The 24,684-nt window shown below is 36.4% G+C and overlaps 1 protein-coding gene across 4 annotated transcripts in view; it reads left to right on the top strand.

Moving 5' to 3' along the window:
* Shab (Shaker cognate b) overlaps positions 1-24,684 on the top strand; it is a 560,996-nt gene that overhangs the window by 406,845 nt on the left and 129,467 nt on the right. For 3 of the 4 annotated variants that reach the window (XM_069845209.1, XM_069845210.1, XM_069845211.1), the window contains exon 4: positions 12,118-12,485. In XM_069845209.1, coding sequence (XP_069701310.1) covers positions 12,118-12,485 — 368 coding nt within the window. The remainder of the gene's footprint in view (positions 1-12,117; positions 12,486-24,684) is intronic. The other variant, XM_069845212.1, reaches the window with a different exon arrangement.

The raw sequence follows: 24,684 nt of genomic DNA, 5'->3' as shown, positions 1-24,684 counted from the left end.
AATTAATTTTAGTGTAATTTTGTATTTTGCATTCATAGGCTATACTTCAGTTAATTTTTGTCAACTTTTTATAAAACGTCCTATACCATAGATGGGCACTTAGTATAAGAGCGCTTTAGTTAGTTCCCACAAAATGTGATTGAAAAAATGCTTAAACATTTTCAATCACATTTTCTCAAATTAACTGAAGTTTACTTATACCCGTTTGCTTCTGGCACCTCATTATTGTTTTGATTTGTACGGTACAGAATGACTGATAAGAAGGGCCTTATTTCTCGGCTTTGGAGGGAAGCTTCGAAGCACTTCCTATACGCGAACCAGTAAATGTTCAGCAATACCCTATACAGTAGAGTTGGGTCGATTCGTGAACGAATCATTCGAACGACTAATAAAAAAGAATCGTAAGAATCGAGTCATGGTATCAACGAATCATCGTTCAAAAGAATCGTAACGAATCGTCGTTCAAAAGAATAGTAAATAATCGGCATGCTATCGTAACCCACGATTCTATTTACTTGTTTGATATTTGACGTAACCTGTCAGCAAACATTTCCGAGCCGTGTCGAATGCTCCCGAGCGAGAGTGAAATCAAAATACAGTACTGCATTTGTTACGTGTGAAAAATAATTAACACGGACCTGAAATTTGCATGGTTAAATGTACTTGATAATAAGGTTCCGTTGATAAATTATAATTAAGAAACATTATAATTTTGTAGATTAATGGAGGTCATGATGAATGGTTCCAGCCAATAAGAAAGAGACAGTCCAATGTCTCCCTTCTTATGCCACCCATGCGAGAGATGTAGAACGTTTCTGTTCTACCCGTGGTTTGCAAAGGAAAGTGTCCTGTGAGTCGTTTGTTGACGATTCAAGAGAATAGCTGGAATCGCAGACTGGGAAGAATCGTGAACTCGTTGACGATTCAAAAGAATAGCTGAAATCGCAGACTGGAAAGAATCGTGAACTTGTTGACTATTCAAAAGAATAGTTGGAATCGCAGACTGGGAAGAATCGTGAACTCGTTGACGATTCAAAAGAATAGTTGGAATCTTAGACTGGGAAGAATCGTGAACTTGTTGACGATTCAAAAGAATAGTTGGAATTTTAGACTAGGAAGAATCGTGAACTCGTTGACGATTCAAAAGAATAGTTGGAATTTTAGACTAGGAAGAATCGTGAACTCGTTGACGATTCAAAAGAATAGCTGAAATCGCTGACTGGGAAGAATCGTGAACTCGTTGACGATTCAAAAGAATAGCTGGAATCTTAGACTAGGAAGAATCGTGAACTCATTGACGATTCAAAAGAATAGCTGGAATCTTAGACTAGGAAGAATCGTGAACTCGTTGACGATTCAAAAGAATAGCTGGAATCTTAGACTAGGAAGAATCGTGAACTCGTTGACGATTCAAAAGAATAGCTGGAATCTTAGACTAGGAAGAATCGTGAACTCGTTGACGCTTCAAAAGAATAGCTGAAATCGCTGACTGGGAAGAATCGTGAACTCGTTGACGATTCAAAAGAATAGCTGGAATCTTAGACTAGGAAGAATCGTGAACTCGTTGACGATTCAAAAGAATAGCTGGAATCTTAGACTAGGAAGAATCGTGAACTCGTTGACGATTCAAAAGAATAGCTGGAATCTTAGACTAGGAAGAATCGTGAACTCGTTGACGATTCAAAAGAATAGCTGGAATCTTAGACTAGGAAGAATCGTGAACTCGTTGACGATTCAAAAGAATAGCTGGAATCTTAGACTAGGAAGAATCGTGAACTCGTTGACGCTTCAAAAGAATAGCTGGAATCTTAGACTAGGAAGAATCGTGAACTCGTTGACGATTCAAAAGAATAGCTGGAATCTTAGACTAGGAAGAATCGTGAACTCGTTGACGATTCAAAAGAATATCGGTAGTTGGAATCTTAGACTGGGAAGAAACGTGAACGAATCGTTAGAATCGATTCGTAATGTATGATTGAATCGTTGGAATTGACTTCTGAAAAAGAATCGTGTTGCCCAACTCTACTATACAGTAGCCCCACCAAGAAGTGGGGGAGGGAGTGGTCAGATTGTTTGAAATTTCAGCGGGAAGCTTCTGGTTGTATGAAAAACAGAGTATACGACTAGATGTTGATATTTTTATGATTGTAGTGGTGATTGTGTATTAATGTTTTAGTGGTAGTGGTAATGATGATAGTGTGGTGGTGATTATGATGATAACGACAACTTTTTTAAGCTTGTAATTCATTAATCCAGTTCATAACCGAGTAACACTGAGAAGCACAGAATGCATCAAAATTGCTCACTGTATTCAGTGTGTTTTGAAATCCAAATTGCAAGCCGCATTCAGATCGCCGTCGTTCGGGGTGCAGTGACAGAAGCTGTTGTGTGTGATTGATGTTGCTTTCTGTGTAAATATCTAAGTGTTAAGGTGTATTGTCTTCCTCAGGTGACAAGTCTGTTCTGATTGCTGACACGAGGAGGGAAGAGTCCCCCAGACTCCCGTCAAAGTCGTATCAAAGACTCTGACGGTGGACGCGAGGCCCCACCACCCTCATGATGGCTCACTTCCACTTTTCAAAATATTTCTAAGGGAAGGTCTTATTCATGTACACAACTTGTTATCTTCAATATTTGTTTTGATATTATGAACTTTTCTAGTAGATTTGTGGTTCGCCAGTTGAACAGTGAACTTTTTTTTTATATTCAGTAGAAGACACAGAAACTACCCTTATCGTGGTGGCCTACGTCAAACAGCTGTACAAATAAGTAAATTCTCTCATAATGGATTCTTCACCAGGGACTGGAGAGAAGCTTGGTTGAAGGCATATTTTGCACCTTTTTAAAATGTCCGTCCTTTGCAAATGCTTTCATGTGATACTTGAAAACTTGTCCGTTCTAAATATGCATAGTACACGAAATCGTTATTTCTGAGGCCTTTTCTGACGTTTTAGTAAACGGTTCAGCCAAGATTCGTCCGGCTCGTTTCTTCCTTGATTCCTCGACAGTGGCGTGACAGAATTAAAAAAAAAAAGATCAGATAAGATGAACTATTCGCAAAATTGTTTGTTCAATACTTAAAATTTAACTCTGAAGGGTTCTGACCATGATATGTTTTAGGCGTTTATAGTATTTTTTTTTAATTTTAGTAGGTTATTTTATGACGCTTTATCAACATCTTAGGTCATTTAGCGTCTGAATGAGATGAAGGCGATAATGCCGATGAAATGAGTCCGGGGTCCAGTACCGAAAGTTACCCAGCATTTGCGCATCTTGGGTTGAGGGAAAGCCCCGGACAAAAACCTCAACCAGGTAACTTTCCCCGATCGGGAATCGAACCCGGGCCACCAGGTTTCGCGGTCAGACGCGCTAACCGTTAGTCCACAGGTGTGGACGCGTTCATAATGTATTTTAGAATCATTCAGACTTGCAATGTAATTTTATTCTTATAAATATTATAGGTAACGCAGAATAAATATGGGAAATGCGTGTTATTATTCGGTTGAGAAGCTTTTGTCATCTAGTCTGCTGTCAAAAAAATCTGATAATTAGAATTTATAAAACAGTTATATTACTGGTTGTTCTTTATGGTTGTGAAACTTGGACTCTCACTTTGAGAGAGGAACAGAGGCTAACGGTGTTCGAGAATAAGTTGTGTAGGAAAATATTTGGGGCTAAGAGGGATGAAGTTACAGGAGAATGGAGAAAGTAACACAACGCAGAACTGCACGCTTTGTATTTCTTCACCTAACTTAATTAGGAACATTCAATCGAGACGTTTGAGATGAGCAGGGCATGTAGCACGTATGGTTGAATTCAGAAATCTATATAGAATATTAGTTGGGAGGCCACGATATACATGGGAGGATAATGTTAAAAGAGATTTGAGGGAGGTGGGATATGATAGTAAGGAGTAAATTAATCTTGCTCAAAATAGGGACCGTTTGCGGGCTTATTTGAGGGTGGCAATGAATTTCCGTGTTCCTTAAAAGTCATTTGTAAGTAAGTACAATGAGATATGAAAAATTAAGCACACGAAAACAGATTTATTTTTTATAAATTGCATGTCTAAAGAAAGAAGTTACCATATAATCAGTGACCGTTAAGTCAGTATGATTAAAGTGAATTGCTAAGAAGGTTATCCTTTAAGCTACTTTTAAAAATGTTTATTAATGTTCTCAATATTATAAAGTTTATGGTTTCAGGAACCTTACCTTGTAACTTCATCTTGCATGAAATTTCATTAGCAATGTTAACGTGATATGATAATGTGCACTGCAATAAAACAATAAAATAGTGACAAAACTTAAAGAAATGTATTAAAATTCAACTTAATAAATAACCATTGTCATAAAGGAGTAAGACTCAATACAATAAAACATAGTCTGTAAATAAAAAATAAGGAAATTATGATGTATCATTAACCTAGACTTTTATAACAGACAAAAGTATCCGTGGATTTTATCTGTTGTATGTGCTAGGTGGAGTGTGACGTGAATCACGATAAATTGAACACATTGTAACAGTACCATTCCCTACAGTTCGATACAATTGGCACAGCTTCTTTCTTGAACAAAGGATTATTGTTGAACTATTCAAGAAATGGCTGTCTTTGTCCATTGTCTACGACAAAATCGATGTCTAGAGAGCTCAGAACGCACCCACAAACAGAAATTCATGTGTAGATTAGCTAGATTTTGATCAAAGACAGATGCGCTACTCTGTTACTGTTTCTTTTCTTCTTTACTTGATTATGTAACGACGCTGTATCAACTACGAGGTTATTTAGCGTCGATGGGATTGGTGACAGCGAGATGGTATTTGGCTAGATGAGGCCGAAGATTCGCCACAAATTACCTGACATTCGCCTTACGATTGAGGAAAACCTCTGAAAAAACCCAACCAGGTAATCAGCCCAAGTGGGAATCGAACCCGCGACCGAGCGCAACTCTGGATCAGCAGGCAAGCGCCTCAGCCGACTGAGCTACGCCGGTGGCCTGTTGCTGTTGGTATTACAGAAAATAAAATGGTGACCTGAATAAATATCCATTTTGAGCACCATGTAATGTCGATATGGCAGGCAGTAATACACGCCCTTTCCTTTTTCTTCGCATACACTGTAACTTTATAATATAAAAACGCAATAACACGTTAGATTTCAAATTTATTATATCTCAAATATACGACCGTAGACTTGGGATTTTAGGGCACTAAAATGTATGTTTAGACACCAAACGTAAACTTATAAAATAATTTAAAAAAATAGGCACTTAAGATGCTATAAAACAGGCCTGCACTAGGTTTGCGCTCTCCGAGCCGGCTCACAGCTCATGAGCGGAATGCAGATATTAGCTGCGCTCTGTATAGGGTGGACTGGAAGAAGGGGTGGATCTCGTACAAAATATACACAAAAGGAAGTACTATTACGAGTGCTTGTGAAATGAATTCCCGTTCAGTGTTTGCAAAACTATCTTGGACTATTATTAATTAATAAAGAAATATGTATTTTACAGAAGTAATAGAAACTCTATAGCTACTTAAATGTACAATATTATTTTGTTATATTTTTATTTATCAGTATATGAAAACGGGGTTTAATGCTGTTGGCAGCTGAAAGGAACAGTAGCCTAATGATCATAATGAAACATCAGTTACAGATGTTCGATGTCTGCCATTATTAATGTTAATTATGGAAAACAGTTGCTCACAAATATAAATGTTGAGCCAAACATAGCAATCATTTTCACAGCCAGCCTGTGTAGTCGTGGATATTATTGCTAATGCTTAGCCTTGTAAAACTCAACCAGGCTAGTAGTATTATTCAAACGATCTTTAGCCCTTAGGTCACGTTGAAGATCAGTAAGTTCGGGCTGTAAATCGTTAAATGTTAAATGTTACGTTCCGTCTTTTAGATTCCTCCATACTGTACTGTAGCAGTAGGTAAGCAACCTGAAACAGTTACTGAGAATAGGCCTACACACTGCACTCCACTAGATAACTGAGTGGTCGTTTCCCTCTCCTCTACCTATAGCAAGTCTATGTCATTCTGACGTATCTTCCTAAATTATAAAACGTCTTTTATCTTCCTCTCCGTTTCGGCGAGAGGTAAACACCGCTCTCCCGCTCCGAAGGATCGCGCGCGCTCGTTGAGCGCTGTTTGTGCAGGCCTGCTATAAAACGTCCCCAAATTTTATTTACTTCTAAGAAACAAAAGTTATAGCATAAAAAAATTGCAACATTTTCGCTCATCATAATTTGCTCTGCAGTGCATATTCAGAATCTTCTCTCTCTTTACCGATCGAGTGGGCTCAGACTGCAGCGCTTGGAATTCGCATTCGGGAGGTCCCGGGTTCAAATCCCGTCTCCTGCCAGTCTGTGTTTTTCATAGATTCCCTCAGTCACAAAGGCAAAGATCGGATTGAAATTTATATACCGAGAGCAACTCCAAATCGGCAAGTAAGTGCCGTAGCCGACTGAGCTACGCCGGTGGGTATATAATTATGATGTTTTATTGTGGGTATGTTCTTGTACTTTCTGAAATCAAAGATTTATTGTTACCATTAAAAATTATTATAACTTTATAACGGCTTGAAATAAAACATATATTGATAGAAACTTATTTCACGAAAATTCTGTCAGCAATCATTTCACGAAGTTTTATACAAAGTCGCGAATAATTTTGTATATTGCAGTGTAAAACGTTGCTATTTAATTCAAAATAAATAGACGTTATAAGACTAATTGAAGGGTTCAGAGCCATAGCGGGCCAAGCGCCATTTATTAAAAACGGAGAAAGTTAAGTAAATACCATAATTTATTGAAGATTGGCATATCATTTAATTTTACTTGCTATATGTTTCGTTAAATTATGGTAATCACTTAATTTTAACTCTTGTTTTCTCCGCTTTTAATAAATGGCGCTTGGCCCACTATGGCTCTGAACCCTTCAATTCTCAATATTTCTAACAAACTATCCATCCATTCATCCCTCCACAATATTTACGTACGTCCTACTAATTCTCTATCATTAAAATGTCGCGGAGATAACATTGTTGCAGTATTGAGGATCCGTTCTTTCAAGTGGGATGTTGAACGCGATTCCTGAGCAAGAGGTCTGGGGGAAACCTTATTTGGAAATGTTCGAGGTGTGTACTTGTAAATGAGATATTTTGAGCGGGTTAGATGAGAAAAGAAGCAAAGTTCATCTTGCACTAATGCACGTTAGTGAGAGCGTACCTGTTAAGGAACTAGGTGTTAAAGGTGGAGGTCTTTAGGTGGCCCTGAGGTTCGTTAAGAATGAAACAAGGAATATTCTTGAGGATGAAGACGGAAGGCATTACAAGCAAACATTCTGATGGGGGCAGATAAAAAAGTTAAATTGTTACTTCCATCATGTTAATAATGTCAAAAGAAGTGTTTAGGTATACATATTTTGGCCACTCGACTGAAATTACGAGACCGTCCAGAAAGTGATTTTCCCTGGGGTCGTTTACAGAAAAAAAGCGCAGTTGCATGGAAAGATTTATTGAAACAGATACAGTAACTGTTGCGCTATTTGTCAACATATCCCCCACTGGAAATAACACATTTTTCATACCATGGAATCAATTTTTATATCCTTGCGTCGTAGAAATCAGCCACCTGGGATCAGAACCAACGTTTGACACCTCTCTGTCGATCCCATAATATAACAAATGCCTCAATTAGGTGGCGAATATGTTGAAAAATAGCTAAACAATCGCTGTGTCTGTTTCAATAAATTTTTCAAATGAAATTGTATTTTCTTTGTGTTAACGGCCCCTGGCGAACTTATTTTTACGGCCCTCATAATTTCGGTCGAGTGGCGAAATTCTGTATTAAGCACTTCTTTTGACATTATTAACATGGTGAAAGAAGAAAATTTAACATTTTTATCTGCCCCCATCAGAAGGTTTGCTTGTTAGTTCTAATATATCAACTAATATTATTACCTGTTATCTAGTAGAAGCCATGAACTCTAATTACAGTATTCCATTGGATTCTATGACATATAATAGGTTCATCTTCATAAAGAAATTAAAGCTGATGTGAGTAAAGCAGTGCGAGATAGATTTAACTGAAACTTAGCCAACCGGATAGGGAATCGTTATTTGGTGCAAAAATTGCCGATATACTGTAAGTACAAATTATACTTTTCGATGTGAATACGTCTTTGTTCGAGATAAAATCAATGGCAAAATGTAACATTATTAGCATAACTTGAAGTTCAAAAATTCTCCGCCAGATATTGCACTCAGCTCATTAGTTTCATTGTAGTTTAAACCACGGAGATGAAACAGTGTAGATTTTGACCCTTACGCTGAATTTTCTTCTTTTATGTTGTTGCTTTATTTTCGTTTTGATTATTTAATGTGCAGATTTGTGTTGAAATCAACGAAAATCAGAACATGTTCATATTGCGGGAAAATATTAGTTAATGGACTTTCTAAGTCATAAAGATATCCTGATCTAGGAAGCTTATAACTTACAGGGTGGAAGTGAAGTTATCCTGAAGATTTTTAGAGCGAATAGCTCATTTTGTATGTAACAAAAAACTGTAATAACATATTGGTGAAAAGTTCATAGTTTTCTCAGAAAAAAATATTTTTTCCCAAATGTTTAACACTCTCTTATTCGGTAACTTTTGCGAATTGGATCGTAAATTCTGTCCAAATCGACAGAAAATCTAATAAAGAATCATTTATCCCTCTGTCATATTTCAATAACGTGGGTGGTTTTCGTGTAAATTGAATTCAAAAACCACTAATTTCAAACCACTGAACGATGCCATCTACATCGCAACGTTGTAGCTAGAGAAGGGAGTACGCAGCAGTTCACGTACGTTGAGTTCGTTGACCTCTTAAGCCTTGGTTTTTCTGAACCGACGTATGCGACGTGCGAGGTGCGAGACCCGCCTCGCACAAACCCGGACTACACGAGAGATAGTGACTGGTTTCTATGGCTGCGAGATGCGAGGTCTGCCCAACTCGCAGTTATAGAAACCACTCGCTATCTCTCGTGTAGTCCGGATGCCTCGCACCTCGCACGTCGCATGCGTCGGTTCAGAAAAACCAAGGCTTTACATCTGTATTGCGATACGAAAAGAGACTTTCAGCGGCGAGGTTGCCAGATTGCTGGAACTTCCAATTTAATTTTCTAATTAACCGTGCATTTAGTCACAAAACATAATATATAGGTTTTCTACTCATTTAAGCGTACCTACCCTATCGTCCCTATCAATCTGCAAGGTTGTTTCACTTCCATTCTTTATACAACAGATACATGATACTACACCGACTAACGCCTACGTATACTGCCATCTGTTGAGTGCTGTATAATTTACTTGCAAGTGAACAAGCGATAAAAGTTACGTAATAAGCAACTAGCGTTATCTGCATATAACCAGATACTATTTAATTATTCTTTTTAGTGATTAAAAAAATGAAATAGCAAAAGTATATTGAGCAATACATAACCGTTTCCTTAATGACCAAAAATAGCATTAACATACAAAACAATAAAACAAAGACGTATTCACGCAATTGTCAGATTTCTCTCAATCCTCTGTTTTCCTTTTAATTTTTGGATTACATCTTCAGAATAACATATACGTATAAATAGAATAGGAAGGTATTAAAGAAACAGATGTGTAATTGAACTCATATGCTTACTTCGTTTTTTTTTTGTATTTATTTTATTTCTTTTCAGTACTGTTCATCAGATCTTCCTTCTCACTTACTCGTCCACCTCCTCCTACTCTTTGCTTTTGTTGTTCCTTTCCTCCACTTTTTAGGCGTTGTTCTCCTTTTTGTTATTCCATTTTATTCTATCAGCTTCTCTTGTAACAGTTCTTCTTCGTTCTTTAAATTTATTTCCTTTCTGCCGTCTCTTGTATTTTCTCCACCTATTTCTTCTTTTTCTGATCTACTGCTTTTATTATTGTTCCTCCTTATTGTTATTCTTCTTCTTGCTTCTCCATCTCGTCTCCTTATATTTCTGCTTCTCTTTCTTTCTCCTTCACCACTCTTTTCGTCAGTTTCGTTTTTATGTCCATCCTTTTCTTAACTTAATCCCTAATTTTCAGTCTCTTTATCTTTCTTTCTCTTTTCCTTTCTTCTCTCCTTTTTTCTTTCCTTCCGCTTCCTGTTTGTTTCTTAATTCTCGTAATCTTTCCATTTTGAAATTTTTCCTTTCTTCTGTCCTTTGTTTTATTGCGTTTTGTACTATTTTCCTTCCTTTTATTCTTTTCCTTCTCATTCTTTGATTTTCCTTATTACTTTTCTTTTCCATTCTTTCTCCTTCTCTTAAATTACTTACTTTTTCTTTCTTTTGAAGGTCAATATCTTTCTCTCTGACTCTTTTTTCCCTTTATTTTATTTCTATTCTATTCGATTTCGTCTCTTGCCCACTTCTCTCCTCCGTTTCCTCTCAAATTTCTTCTTGCCTCTTTTCTTCTGTTTCCTATCTTCTTTTCTTTCCTCTCTATTTAATTCCATTCTGTTTCCTCGACTTTAATTCCTTTTGTCTTATTTCATCTTCTTTCTTTCCCTTCTTTACTTTTATACTTTTCCTTTTCCACTTATTTTTACTACTTTTATCATTTCTTCCTATTTCCTTTCTACATCTCGCCTTTCTTTTCTCTTTCCTTATCTCCTCTTTTTCCTCGTTCTTTTCTTTCCCCCACTTACTTTCTTTCCTTTATTCCTCTTTTCTTTTTCTCCTCTCTTTTTATTCTTCCCTTTCCTTTCTTTCCTTCCCTCTCTTTCCTATTTCTCTCCTGCTCTTTTCTTTTCCTTTCCTCTTCTTTTCCTTTTCCCCTCTTTTTATTCTTCCCTTTCCTTTCTTTCCCTCTCTTTTCTATTTCTCTTCTGCTTCCTTTCCTTAATTCCCTTCCTCGTCTTTTATTTTTTCTTATATTTCTCATTCCTTCCTTCTCTTTTCTTTCTCTCTTTCCTTTCCTCTTCTTTCTGTCTACTCTTTCCTTTTTCCCTATACTCTCTTTATTTTTCTTTCTTTCCTTTCCTCTGTTCTTTTTTCTTTTCTTTCCACTTCTTTCCTATCGTTGCCTTTCCTTTTATCTCTCACTTTGTTCCTTTCCTCTTTCTCTTTGTTTTTTTCGTTTCCTCCTCTTTATCTCTTTCTTTTCCATCTCTGTCCTACTTGCTTCTTCATCTCTTTTTTTAATTTCTTTTATTTCTTATTTTTTATCTCCCCCCTCTTTATTCTCTTTTCCTTACTCTTTTCCATATAATTTTTTTACTTTGCTCCTTTTTCCTTTATCTCTTCCGTTTTTATTCTGCTTTCTGCTTCTGGTCCTTTGTTCTATTTTCTCTTTCATTCTCGATATTTTTTCTTCTTCCATTCTTTCTTTCTTTCTTTCTGTATTTATATTTCTTTTTCTGTCCTTCCACTCTTTCCACTTCTAATAATTCTTTCGCTCATATACCTCCTTGTATTTTACCCTCTTTCTCCCTCTTCGCGTTCTTTTTGTTTTCCTGTTCCACCTACTTATATAAAAAATTAGCCCACTTACTGCACATGGAAGCACATTTCTCTTGTTGTAAGGGGTGTCTAATTTTATATATTCGGCGCAAGATGAATTTCGTAAACCGTCCAATTTGTTGCATCGGTTTGCCACGCCGGAGACCTGGAGTCATACGGGGGGGTATGAATACGATAATTGGTAGAAAGGTATGTTACGTACACCTACATATTTTAAGTCGATACACCTACTCCATCTGCATATACCAGTGACAGGAGTGTCTGCCGTCGTAAAGATACACTTTACGGTTAAGATAGGAGAACATTTTAATAACAAATTAATAGGGAAGAGATAGCGAAAGAAAAATCGCCATTGTTCAGAACCCTCCAGAGTGAAGTCGCGCAGGTAAGATTTGACGGAGCCAAGTCCTCCAGACTCAGTGAAGAAATGAACGCTTGTGTTGACAGAAATATGTCGTGAATTTTTTGGTCGCGTTTTATTTGCTTGTTGACCTCGAGATGGACGGAGTTGGAGCCAAATGCCGTAGTGGTGTACTGTGTGCATCCCGCCCCCAGCCAGTGTGTATGTGTGTCTCTCATTGAGTGCCCCTCGACCAGGCCACAACATCTCCCAGGCCGACGGAACCAGTACGGAAGGCGAGAGCGCTAGCGGCACTACTGGTCGAGGTGCTCAGGTCGGATGTTACCGGAACTTCGACCACTTCGCTAGCCGCCATCGCCGAAGCAACTCTTCCCAACCTGCACCGAGTCTTCCTATTGCAGCCGGCCCCGACGGAGTGTTGAGCAATCCGCCGCCGCCACCTCCCGCCGCCAGCCCGCCGCCCCCGCTGCCGCCTCAGGCGCAAGTGCAGATCCAGTCACAGCACCAGCAGCTCCTCCTCGACCTGCCCCCGGTCGAGCCGCCGGGGGCACCCACCGACGAACAGCAGCCACTAACCCGCTCTCCAGGGGGATATACCTCCCCGGTAAGCTTACAATTAAGACAGTTGCACAGAAGCGCTTTTGACACACATCTATTAAAAGTATTGGCCACTATATGTAATGTGCAAAAACAAGTATTATAGAAATAAACCTAATTTGAAATAATCAAAGACTTCCACGGTGTTTCAAGTAGTGCCAGAATTTCAGAATTCCTCAGTGGAGTGGACCAAAAACGGTAGCTTTTAAACCTCGGCTTTTTCCGGCTAATCCCGGTTGTGTTCGGCTACGAGCATTCTCCTTGTGTTTATGAGTGTATATAATTTAGTCAGGACGAAGCATTGGAAAGACTTCAACGAGCTGCGCAACAAAAATATTGATTATACATCTTGATTACACAACTTTTAACACTGTATCACTTCGGAATATGTATGGTATGACTTTTCTATGTTAAATTTCAACGTGCCTCGTTTACATGTTTCGCCATTTTATCAAAATAAGTCGAAACATGTAAACGAGGTACGTTGAAATTTAACACAGGAAAGTCATACCATACATACTCCGAAAAATATTGAGGTGACCCAGACGCGAGTTTTCTGCATTTTCAACATAGTGTATATACTTTTCATGTTTTCTCTCTGGAAATATCAAAGATATATGCATGAAATTTTTCATGTAAATTTACCATAGCATACTGAATAAATATCCAAAAGTACACTGAAAATTGTGAACTAGTTTGTTCACAATAAAATTCTTAATTCTGGATATAAAAAAAATAAAATATTGTTACATTAAAGTACCAATTTCTATGGATATATGAATCACATGGAATAATTGCTCATTTCCTTGTATAAAAATGAGAAGGAGATTACTGTATGCCTTACAATTACTACTATTGAAATCATTTCACATGAAAAATCAATTAAAGAAATTTTATAATTATAAATTAATCAATTGTACCTATTTTTAAAAAGGGGGACAAAACCAACTGTGGTAACTTTCAAGGAATATCACTTTTGTTGACGTCGTACAAAATTTTGTCCAATATTCTTTTGAGAAGATTAACTCCGTACGTAGATGAAATTATTGGGGATCATCAGTGCGGTTTTCGGCGTAATAGATCGACTATTGATCAGATTTTTTGTATTCGACAGATAATGGAGAAAAAATGGGAGTATAAGGGTACAGTACATCAGTTATTCATAGATTTCAAAAAGGCATATGACTCGGTTAAGAGGGAAGTATTATATGATATTCTTATTGAATTTGGTATTCCCAAGAAACTAGTTCGATTAATTAAAATGTGTCTCAGTGAAACATACAGCAGAGTCCGTGTAGGTCAGTTTCTATCTGATGCTTTTCCAATTCACTGCGGGCTAAAGCAGGGGGATGCACTATCACCTTTACTTTTTAACTTCGCGCTAGAATATGCCATTAGGAAAGTTCAGGATAACAGGCAGGGTTTGGAATTGAACGGGTTACATCAGCTTCTTGTCTATGCGGATGACGTGAATATGTTAGGAGAAAATACACAAACGATTAGAGAAAACATGGAAATTTTACTTGAAGCAAGTAGAGCGAAAGGTTTGGAAGTAAATCCCGAAAAGACAAAGTATATGATTATGTCTCGTGACCAGAATATTGTACGAAATGGAAATATAAAAATTGGAGATTTATCCTTCGAACAGGTGGAAAAATTCAAATATCTTGGAGCAACAGTAACAAATATAAATGACACTCGGGAGGAAATTAAACGCAGAATAAATATGGGAAATGCGTGTTATTATTCGGTTGAGAAGCTCTTATCATCCAGTCTGCTGTCCAAAAATCTGAAAGTTAGAATTTATAAAACAGTTATATTACCGGTTCTTCTGTATGGTTGTGAAACTTGGACTCTCACTCTGAGAGAGGAACATAGGTTCAGGGTGTTTGAGAATAAGGTGCTTAGGAAAATATTTGGGGCTAAGCGGGATGAAGTTACAGGAGAATGGAGAAAGATACACAACACAGAACTGCACGCATTGTATTCTTCACCTGACATAATTAGGAACATTAAATCCAGACGTTTGAGATGGGCAGGGCATGTAGCACGTATGGGCGAATCCAGAAATGCATATAGAGTGTTAGTTGGGAGACCGGAGGGAAAAAGACCTTTAGGGAGGCCGAGACGTAGATGGGAGGATAATATTAAAATGGATTTGAGGGAGGTGGGGTATGATGATAGAGACTGGATTAATCTTGCACAAGATAGGGACCGCTAGCAGGCTTATGTGAGGGCGGCAGTGAACCTTCGGGTTCCTTAAAAGCCATTTGTAAGTAAGTAAGTAAGTAAATTAATCAATTTATTCAATAAAAATTATTTCTGGAATGCAAGTTTTTCGATCTACCTTATGTAAAACTGGCAACAAATGAAGATGCCATCAATTTCAAATGTCGTGCAAAATTTTATAGCTTTAGATTCATGAATTTTAGAGATATTGGTACTTTAATGTAACGTTGTTTTAATATTTATTTATGTTTTAATATTTTAGTGTAATCAAACTATGGAACCAATTTCAATGCACTTTTGAATATTTATTCACAGTGCTATGGTAAATTTACATGAAAAATTTCATGCAGATATATCTGATATTTCCAGAAATAAAAAATAAAAAGTATACATGTTGAAAATGTAGAAAACTCACGTCTGACTTACCTTAAGAAGAGGTTCGTTATTGACCTAATAAGGTACATAGCCATATTGTGCAGTATACATAAGGGAAGTATTATAACTATTCAGATTTTAACAACTTATTTCTTGGATAGATTAGAACAAAAATTTTAATATCATATTATAGTTTAATTAACGTTTATTTCGACTTCTGACAGCTCGCTAACTGCGCGACTTACGGGTCTGCTGTCATGCCAACGTTGCCAACTTGCTGCTACTGCTAGTAGTCTGTGAGTTAGTCAAGAGTGATATGTTCAATCATGTGGCAGCATTGTCCGCAAGCTAGGGCGAAGAGAGCAGTGGGCGTCTAACGATGATTGGCTACTTCCAAGGTTAACCTTGGTTGCCATGACAACCAATAACCCACGTGGTTGGCGACAGTAAGCCATGCGGTTAGCGAGCTGTCAGAAGTATAAAGTAACGTTAATTCTATTATAGTCCCAAATGAATACTTTTTTTTTTCAGAAAAAAAATATCCTCCAAAATGTTAACACTGCTTTACTCGTCAAATACTATCCGTACAATTCTTATTTTTACTCTGATCATTAGAGAATCTGATAAGGAATGATTTATTCCTTTGCAGTTTTTCAATAAAATGAACGGTTTTCGTGCAAATTAAATAAATACTTAACACACATCTGGCAAATCTTTGCGATGAAAAGACACGGATATAGCACTGCTGCCGAAATAAGTGTTGTGTTGTCGTTTTTGTACAAAGTGTTGGTAGCATAGTCGCGTTGTACACTACTCCAAGTCTCCATCCTGACTAAATACTATACACTCCAAAGCACGACAACAATTTTAGAAACTAAACACACACAAAAACACACCTGCACCAAACCCTCAACACACAACTCAATTTCAGAACACACACACTTTTTGACTCCACATTACACTACACAAACACACCTCCGCAGGGAACGCAATCAGAAGGCGCGAAGACCACTTAGTTCTGAGGATAGCCCACAGGCTGAAACTAGTCAACAAGGTATCGTAACCTGGTATTTAACACGTGAAAGCAATACAAACTTTATATTCCGAGAGAATTTTACCAACCAAATACAAAGAAACTAAGTCGGAAAAAGCCGAGTTTTCATATCACCCGTTTTTCTGGTCCACCTTGTAGGAACGTCGAACACTTGGAAGCTACTTATCAGCTAAATCAAAAGAATTTGTTTGGAGCTGAAAATTTAACATGCTCTAAGAAAAGATTGTCTCATGCTTTAGCGGATACCATCGGATCCGAGGTTAAATCCGAATGCAAGGGATTTTATAGGGAAATAAGGCTACGAGGTCCATGTCGTAGATTTAGGGCATTGAAAAGGATCCTGTTCCTAATGGGGCGGGTCCAGGCAAAAATTTTTTCTGCCATTTATCACCCACATTGAATTTCAACAACTCCTCCAGCTGAAAGCGTTTTACATAAATATTTACTTCTACTACTCTCACAGAAAAGAGCTGCCTTGTGGTCTTCCACTGCTCCATATGCGGTTATTTTTCCTTCGTATGTAGTCTGTGTTAAAATATTTTAAATGTTCCGCAGACAAGAATTTGTGACAAACTAATATGTTTTTACACCGTGCAACATACACCAGGTGACTAAAAACCATGGAACAATGTTTCTAGCTTTCCCATCTTTAATTTTATGAAAAAAATTCTACACAGGGTGTCCCAAAAATAGACCGATAAATTGTGGTAGTAGCCACAGAGTAAAGATACATACTATCAGTTCTATTTTTAAAATTTTCAAGTTATAATTTGTAAATTTGCTAGGAGCCAGTCCTAATAATGAAAATTAGACAATCTGTGAAAGACTTAAAGAAGGGAAAAACATTCCCGATCTTTTGTTTCTTTTGCTCAAATGATTCCCACTTTTTAATAGGTAAAATAATGCTAATTCAACCTAACTCATAGTGATTAGGCAGTGTCTGCAGAGCTGTTCTCTGATTCCGCGGCAAATCCTAATACTAATTATCAATTTAAAATTGTTTCCACGGCATAATAATTACAATATTATATATTTTTGAATAAATAAAACTAAACAAAAAGTGTAAAAATTATAAATACTAAACCACTCATACCTTGAGAGGGGATGAATTTCTTTTAATATATTTACTTAGACTTATGGTCAACTCACCATCGAGTCTAACAAAACCTCTGAGAAGCGACGTGATGATCTTGTAAATGTTAGTGTTCTTAGCACGTAAAATATTACGTTTATATTTTTTATTTATTTTTCAAATGTCAATATTGTGATTTTGTTTTGCTAAGAACAATATCAGAAGTTCAGAAAACCTATTATTTTGATATTTAATAAGGAAAATTTTATTTAAATTTCTGTTTAATGTTTTAATTTAGCATTGATAGGAAAAACATTAATTTTCAAGCAAATTGGTAAAATTTATTTGAATATTTCACTAAAATAATTTATTTAACATAAGGCTTTGTGGACAAATATTTACTTTAAATTTTACGCTCAAGAACATACTCGTAATTTTTAATCTATTAAATTCTAAACTTTTGATATGTACTAAACTTTTGATACATAACTTCTTGGGAATAAATTTGAGGTAAAATGGAGTAAATCAACAAGAGTAACTTGATTATTTTTTGTTATATTTAGTAATATACGTTACCATAGCAACGGAAATAAAACTGAAAAGAAGTGTCATGAATTTGAACCAAATTATTTTTTAATCATCAAGTGTATTAAATTTTGTATCAATAAAATTAAAAAAAAAATAGAGAAAATTAAAAAAAAAAATTAATATATCATAACATTGAATTTCCTTGGTGTCATAGGATGAATAAGTTTTACACACTCGCGAAACAAAATTATTTCTCCAAGGCTGTAAAAATTTACACTATTCACACTGATTGTTCTTATATCCAAAATTAATTAAAATAATTAGCACGGAAAATATTCGGAATATAATTACAGTTTGATTAAATATTTACAAGTCACAATAAGCTAATTTTGATACAAATGTGTTGACACAAGTTAAACTTCTATGAAATACAATTTCAAACATTTGGTTATTAATTAATTAATTAGTTTTGTGGTACTTCAGCGATCAACACACTACTATCTTTTATGTTTCATCCATAAATAATTAATTCCATTTACAGAAATGTAGATTGAAAATAAAACAATATTGATTTGTATCGTACTGAGTAATGTTCGAAACGTTGAACTTTAATTAATCCCTCTTCAAATATTTTGCTACATAATTATGAATGCCTTTTATGTAATTGTGTATAATCGTAATTTATATTACTGATATTTTTCTCACCGCTTCATTATTATTTTACTCACACTGATACGTTCACACATCAGGACGTAAGAGAAAATTAAATTAGTTCTCACAATTCGATAATTCTTTCTAAATATTTTAATGAAATTAGATTCCTATTATCTAACCAAAATCTCACATCGGTTACACCTACATATAAAAATGTTAAAGCAGAAATAAGCCACATATGAACTCAAGAAAGAGTCGTAGATTTGTAATCGGAATATAGCATCCGTCATAACTGGTTATATTTATTCATATACTATATTGGTATACATGAATCTTCTCCCCTGTCAGATAGCCTACATACTTCGATCCCTATCCGAAATGGAAATGTTTGTTTGTGGACTGAAGAATTACGAGCAAGAATATAAGCTGGTGACCAATAGGCAAACATTCTCATTAGGGACAGATAAAAAAGTTACTTTTCTTTCCACCATGTTAACAATGCCAAAACAAGTGCTTACACAAATTTTGGCCACTCGAAGCAATTACGAGAGCCATCCACAAAGTAAGCTTTCCTGGGGCCGTTTACAGAAAGAAAACACAATTTCAAGGAAAGATTTATTGGAAAAGATACAGCACTTGTTGAGCTATTTATCAACATATTCCCCACCGGAATTGAGACATTTGTCATACCGTGGGATCAACTTTTGTATCCCTGTGCCGTAGAAGTCTGCCGCCTGAGATCAGAACCAGTGTGTGAGACAACCGTTTGCACCTCTCTGTTGATCCCACGGTATGACAAATGTCTCAATTCCGGTGGAAAATGTGTTGAAAAGTAGCTCAACAATTTACTGTATCTATTCCAATCAATCTTTCCATGAAATTGTACTTTCTTTCTGTAAACGGCCCCAGGTAAAGTTACTGTCTGGACGGCCCTAGTAATTGCGCTCGAGTGGCCAAAATTTGTGTAAGCACTTGTTTTGGCATTAACATGGTGGAAGAAAAAAAATAATTCTTTTATATGTCCTCCATGAAAATATTTTGCTTGTAAGCGAAAAATAAGTCTATCTCTAAAATGCTTCATAGTAAAGCTTATTGATATAAAAATGTCACTAACTGAGCAAGATTAATATTACAGAAATTGACTGCTAAGTAGTACTACATAAATTTCATCTTGAATTTCTTCTACGTTCACTCAATCTTAACTAATTAATTCTGTGTATTTAAACATGAAAATAGCCTTCCGAATACTGTCTTAACTGTACCATGTTCGTTAAGAAAAGCATGAAGGTGCAGCCACATTTTAACTACAGTTAAGTATTTCAGCACTGTTTTTAAGTATACTAAAGCCTTCGTTTTTCTGAACTGACGCATGCGACGTGCGAGATGCGAGGCCCGCCTCGCACAAATCCGGACTACATGAGAGATAGTGAGTGGTTTCTGTGGCTGCGAGGTACGCAGACTTCACATCTCTCAGTTATAGAAACCACTTACTATCTCTCGTGTAGTCCGGATCTGTGCGAGGCGGGCCTCGCATCTCGCACGTCGCATGCGTCGGTTCAGAAAAACCAAAGCTTTATATTTAAGCCAGATATCTGAGAACATATCCATATTTGAGTGTTTAATTAATTGTACATGCACTTTTTGATAGTCCTGTATCATTTGTTGCCGTACCCCTATTACCTCTTTTACATACATTTTAAATATTTAGATTTAGTTGTTAATAGTAAGTCTTGTTGTACTTCTTCTTTAGAATTTTAAAGTAATTAAATTTGTTTTAAATACTTGTAGTAGAGAATGTCTATTTTCACAAACTTAAATAGTTGTCAAGTAGGCTAATATTATTGTCTTTAGTCAGTCTTTACTCGTGCACAGCTTTCTCAGGTAACTGATTTCATTCTTTTTTCTGTGCTTCGTTGTATTACTGCTGCTATAATCTTCTTTCAATATTTCTTATGCAAATCGACTTCCTTCTCTTTTAGTTATAAAACCTACGAATTTGATAAACATCCTAAAATTTACGCAAATTCACTGTGGATCAGGTCTCGACATAGCTCACATGGTAAGAGCACTCAGCGCGCCAAGCTGATGGCTCTGGGTTCGATTCCCGGTGCCGGAACGAATTTTTCTCCATTAATAAATATCTATGTGATGACTTCGCAAGAATGTTATATAAATGTCAGGATTCATGTTCTTATACCTGAAAGACTTCAGTAAATGCAGTTATTCTGTAAATAGATTAACGAAGGTAACCACTTGGAACATACCAGACATATCACATAAATTAGACTTGAAATTTAATATTTCAGTATCATTTTTACCGACAATGAATTTTACTTTATAGTAAAAATATGCCACTAGGATAATTCGGAGTGTAAATTATTTTTCTCGTAATTTATAAAATATTTTCAAGCATGGCCAAGTTAGATTTACTAAGCCTTCATTTTCTGATTAAGAAGTTAAGTAATCATGTTACTTATTGTGCTGTGTAACAGACACTCAACCTAATGCACTCCCTCAAAATTAACTGGGGGGAGAATTCCAATTTTTATATTTTCAATCCAATATTTATTAAAATGGTAAAGATAGACCTATGCGGTATACTGTTAAAATCCCTTCAGAAACCATAATTATTTATTAATATTTTGTATCTCCAATATTTATAATACTGTACAGTACATCCCCAGTTATACGCCCGTTATAAATTCCTAAGTTAAACTCTTGCGCATACATGTATTCAATGGGGAACATGCATAGGTTCTATTTACCATTGAAAGTTCTCTCTTTTAGATAAAATATAATAAAGCACCACACTATGTATTTCATAACTTAAGAAGTTTATACATCTTGAATACACAACTTTTAACATTATATCACTTCGGAAAACGTATTATGTCTATATCGTGTTAAATTTTTACATTACCTCGTTTGACTCCACATTACAATACACAAACACATCCCACAGGAACCACAAACAAAAGACGCCAAGATCAGCAACAACCAGTTCTGAAGATGGCCGATAACAGGTCGAAACATGTTAACGAGGTAATGTAAAAATTTAACACGAGAAAGACATAATATGTTTTCCGTTAAGGAATTTATTGATCAAAATACAAGTGAAATTAAATATTATTTTATAAATATCACGTGACTCGAAAACGCTAAGTCCTTGATGTTGTGCCATAAAACAATACGACAGCTCTTTCTGAATATAACACGGTGAAAAAAAATTTCCTTTGCCTATAATTTTTCATCTTCACCAATTCCTTGTTCTTCATTTGTTATACAAATATGCCTTGACTTCTTTTTACTGATTGTGTCAGAGTGCCCCCATAACATGTTCTTAAGGTAAGCGTTCACTACATCGTATCGCACTCCTCGGACGAATCGCACGCAACGGCTATTTTAAGTGGAGTGCGTTCACTGTAACGGCTCTACCTCATCGCCTCATCGGATTCCCCTATCAGCTGTTTAAAACATGACGTCGTACGATATTGACATTGCTGAAAACAGACGAGTTTGAGGTTAGGTCTATTAATCATGAGTGTTAGCCAATAAAAATTTGTAATTGTTTCATGCTTCTTGAAGAGGAAGAAACGAAAGAGATACTGGTTACATAATATATATGTAAGAAACGACTTGATTACTGTAATAGGAATGTCTCATAATTCTTCGCAATTTTCTACAAGTGAAATAAGTTTTCAGTCTGCCATTTTGGCGCGACACTGAACATGGCACAACATTACAGTAACAGTTGAGCAATTAAAATTGATTTATTAAAGAAGGTCATGGTCGCACGCATCGGAAAAGTTGCTCATCCGCGAAACCTGGACGGATTTACCGAGAGCCGATGCGTGATATACGATGTAGTGAACGCGATTACATGACAATTACAGCAAAGATTGTCTTTTTCCGATCCGTGCGATTCGTCCGATGAGTGCGATACGATGTAGTGAACGCTTACCTTTAGAAGACACATTATACTTCACAATGCGCTTGCAATTTTTGCAAATATTTTTTCCAAAACTTTCTCTACAAATACTTTCTTTTACTGTTATAAGAAGATAAATAAACATAATTTATGACAAAAATTAGGATCAGTGTTTCAAAAAATAGCTCTTACAGTGCACCTTACCTCAGTACCTTGGTGCCTCTAATTTTGGTCAATATGAAACTGTCGTTCTCTTTTAAATGTGGTAGATTATCAATTTACCCCTGAATATTTAATCAAACATCGCTTTAGAGTCGGACATAATAAATATTCACAATATCAATGCAATCAAAAACCGATCATAATTTGAACCACGGCTAAGTTGATGATGACTGCCTACACAATATATAGAGATATTGTACTACAACATCTTATACGTTTTAGATGGCTCACAAAAAAGAAAAATTAACGTGCAATGAAGAGAGACTCGTATCAAACCATGTAAAGCTCAAGCGCGAACTCGTGGCACCTGCGCGAAAGACGAATTGGCATTCACTTACATGGACTCGCCCAGGAGTCTCGCTGGGGGGTAGGAGATTGAACATCAGCAAGCAGTCGCTTGGAAACGGCCGCACACGGGGGGGACCTCTCAGAAAGAAGCTCGCGCAGGTTGGTGCCACGAGTTTGCGATCGGGCTCTACTTGTCCCGTGATTAAGAGTCATAGAATTTACTTAAATAACAAAAATTCATAATGCATGTTCCCCAATATTTTCAGTTTACGAATACACTTGAATTTGTATGGTAATAACAGATACGCAAGTTTACGTATCTGAAGTATTAGATTGCTGACTAGTAGAACTATACAGGGTGTTAAGAAAAAAGTATGCAATATCTTAGGAGGTGCTAGTATGCATAAAAACAAGAAAAAAATATTTAACAAACATGGGTCTTACAACACATACCTTCTAAGATCTGAACGCTTGTTCATAGGAGGTGCTCAATGTGCTGTCCATTCATGGCAATGCATTCCTCTGCTCTTCAGCGTAAGGAATCGCGCACTCTTTGAAATTGACCTGGTTGTTCTTGATAACCAAAAGTCTAGGGGACTTAGATTTGAGGAACAAGCAGGCCAAGGTGTGGGGTCTCCCCAGTCAATCCAGCGGTCTTGAAATGTCTGCGTCAGGTGTTCACGCTCATTGCGGAAAAAATGTGCTATTGTGCCATCATTCATGAACCACATCTGTAGTCTTTGCTGACATGGCACATACTCCAAGAAGGTAGGCAGTACATTAATTAGAAATCCTGATAACGAGCCCCCAGTTAATCTCTGTGGTAGCACGTATGGCCCTTAATCTATCGCCAAGAACGCCTTGATTGAGAATCGGTGCTGATGCCTTGTTTCTTCAAGTGCATGAGAATTTTCATCAGCCCACACATGCTGATTACGAAAATCACAACACCATCTCTGCTGAACCCCGCTCATATCCGCAATCAAACTTTTCTTTTCAGTATTCCTTGCGGGGTGTCAACTACGGTATGATTATCTGGTAGCCTGCTGTATTGTAGGGCAGAAAAATGCATTGCCATAAATGGACGTCACATTGAGCACCTCTTATGAACAAGTGTTCAGATCTCAGAAAATATGTGTTGTAGGACCCATGTTTAGGCTGACACCTCCTAAAATATTGGATACTTTTTAACACCCTGTATAACCCTCTAGCATTATTATAGTTTTAGTTAGCGGTATTTTCTTAAAACTCAGTAATAATACAGAACTAATAATATTAATCAGTATACAATTAATTTTTTTGTTTGTAAATACTGCATGAGATCTGTATTTCAGAACAGAAAAACATTTAAATTAGTCTCTGGGTAATTTTTGGGCATTTATAATCTTATATATGGGAATATAAAAGGAACTTACTAAATGAAACATACTGAAATATGTTGTTTGGGTCCTTAAAACAATATAAAATAATGTTACTGAATATAAAATTTTGTTTTATTAAGAATTTTTCACTTTTCTTTTTAGTTTTACATCTTAATATCGTTGTGTATTTCACGAAAGCACATCGCTATTGCATGTGATTACTTTATCACTGGCCTATAAATAGATGCAGTATTTCTGAATAAGAGAAGTTATAATTCTCTTCAACATTGGAGTACTTGCTGAACGGTGACACTGTTGCTTCATTGCTATTTAATGATATAACAAACGACAGAAAAGTGACTGTATGAACTGAGGTTACGACGTTTAACAACCTACCTTCTCTATCTGTCTACTATTGCTTTCGGCCACACATTTTTGTACAGTTACACAATTTTTTTTCTTAGCCTAGGGCCGACCGGAACTTTAAATTCAACT

The sequence above is a fragment of the Periplaneta americana genome, chromosome 14, assembly GCF_040183065.1.
Source record: "Periplaneta americana isolate PAMFEO1 chromosome 14, P.americana_PAMFEO1_priV1, whole genome shotgun sequence".
NCBI classification, from domain to species: Eukaryota; Metazoa; Arthropoda; class Insecta; order Blattodea; family Blattidae; genus Periplaneta; species Periplaneta americana.
Note: the sequence above shows the minus strand (reverse complement) of the source record. Positions and strands in the feature narration are given on the sequence as shown.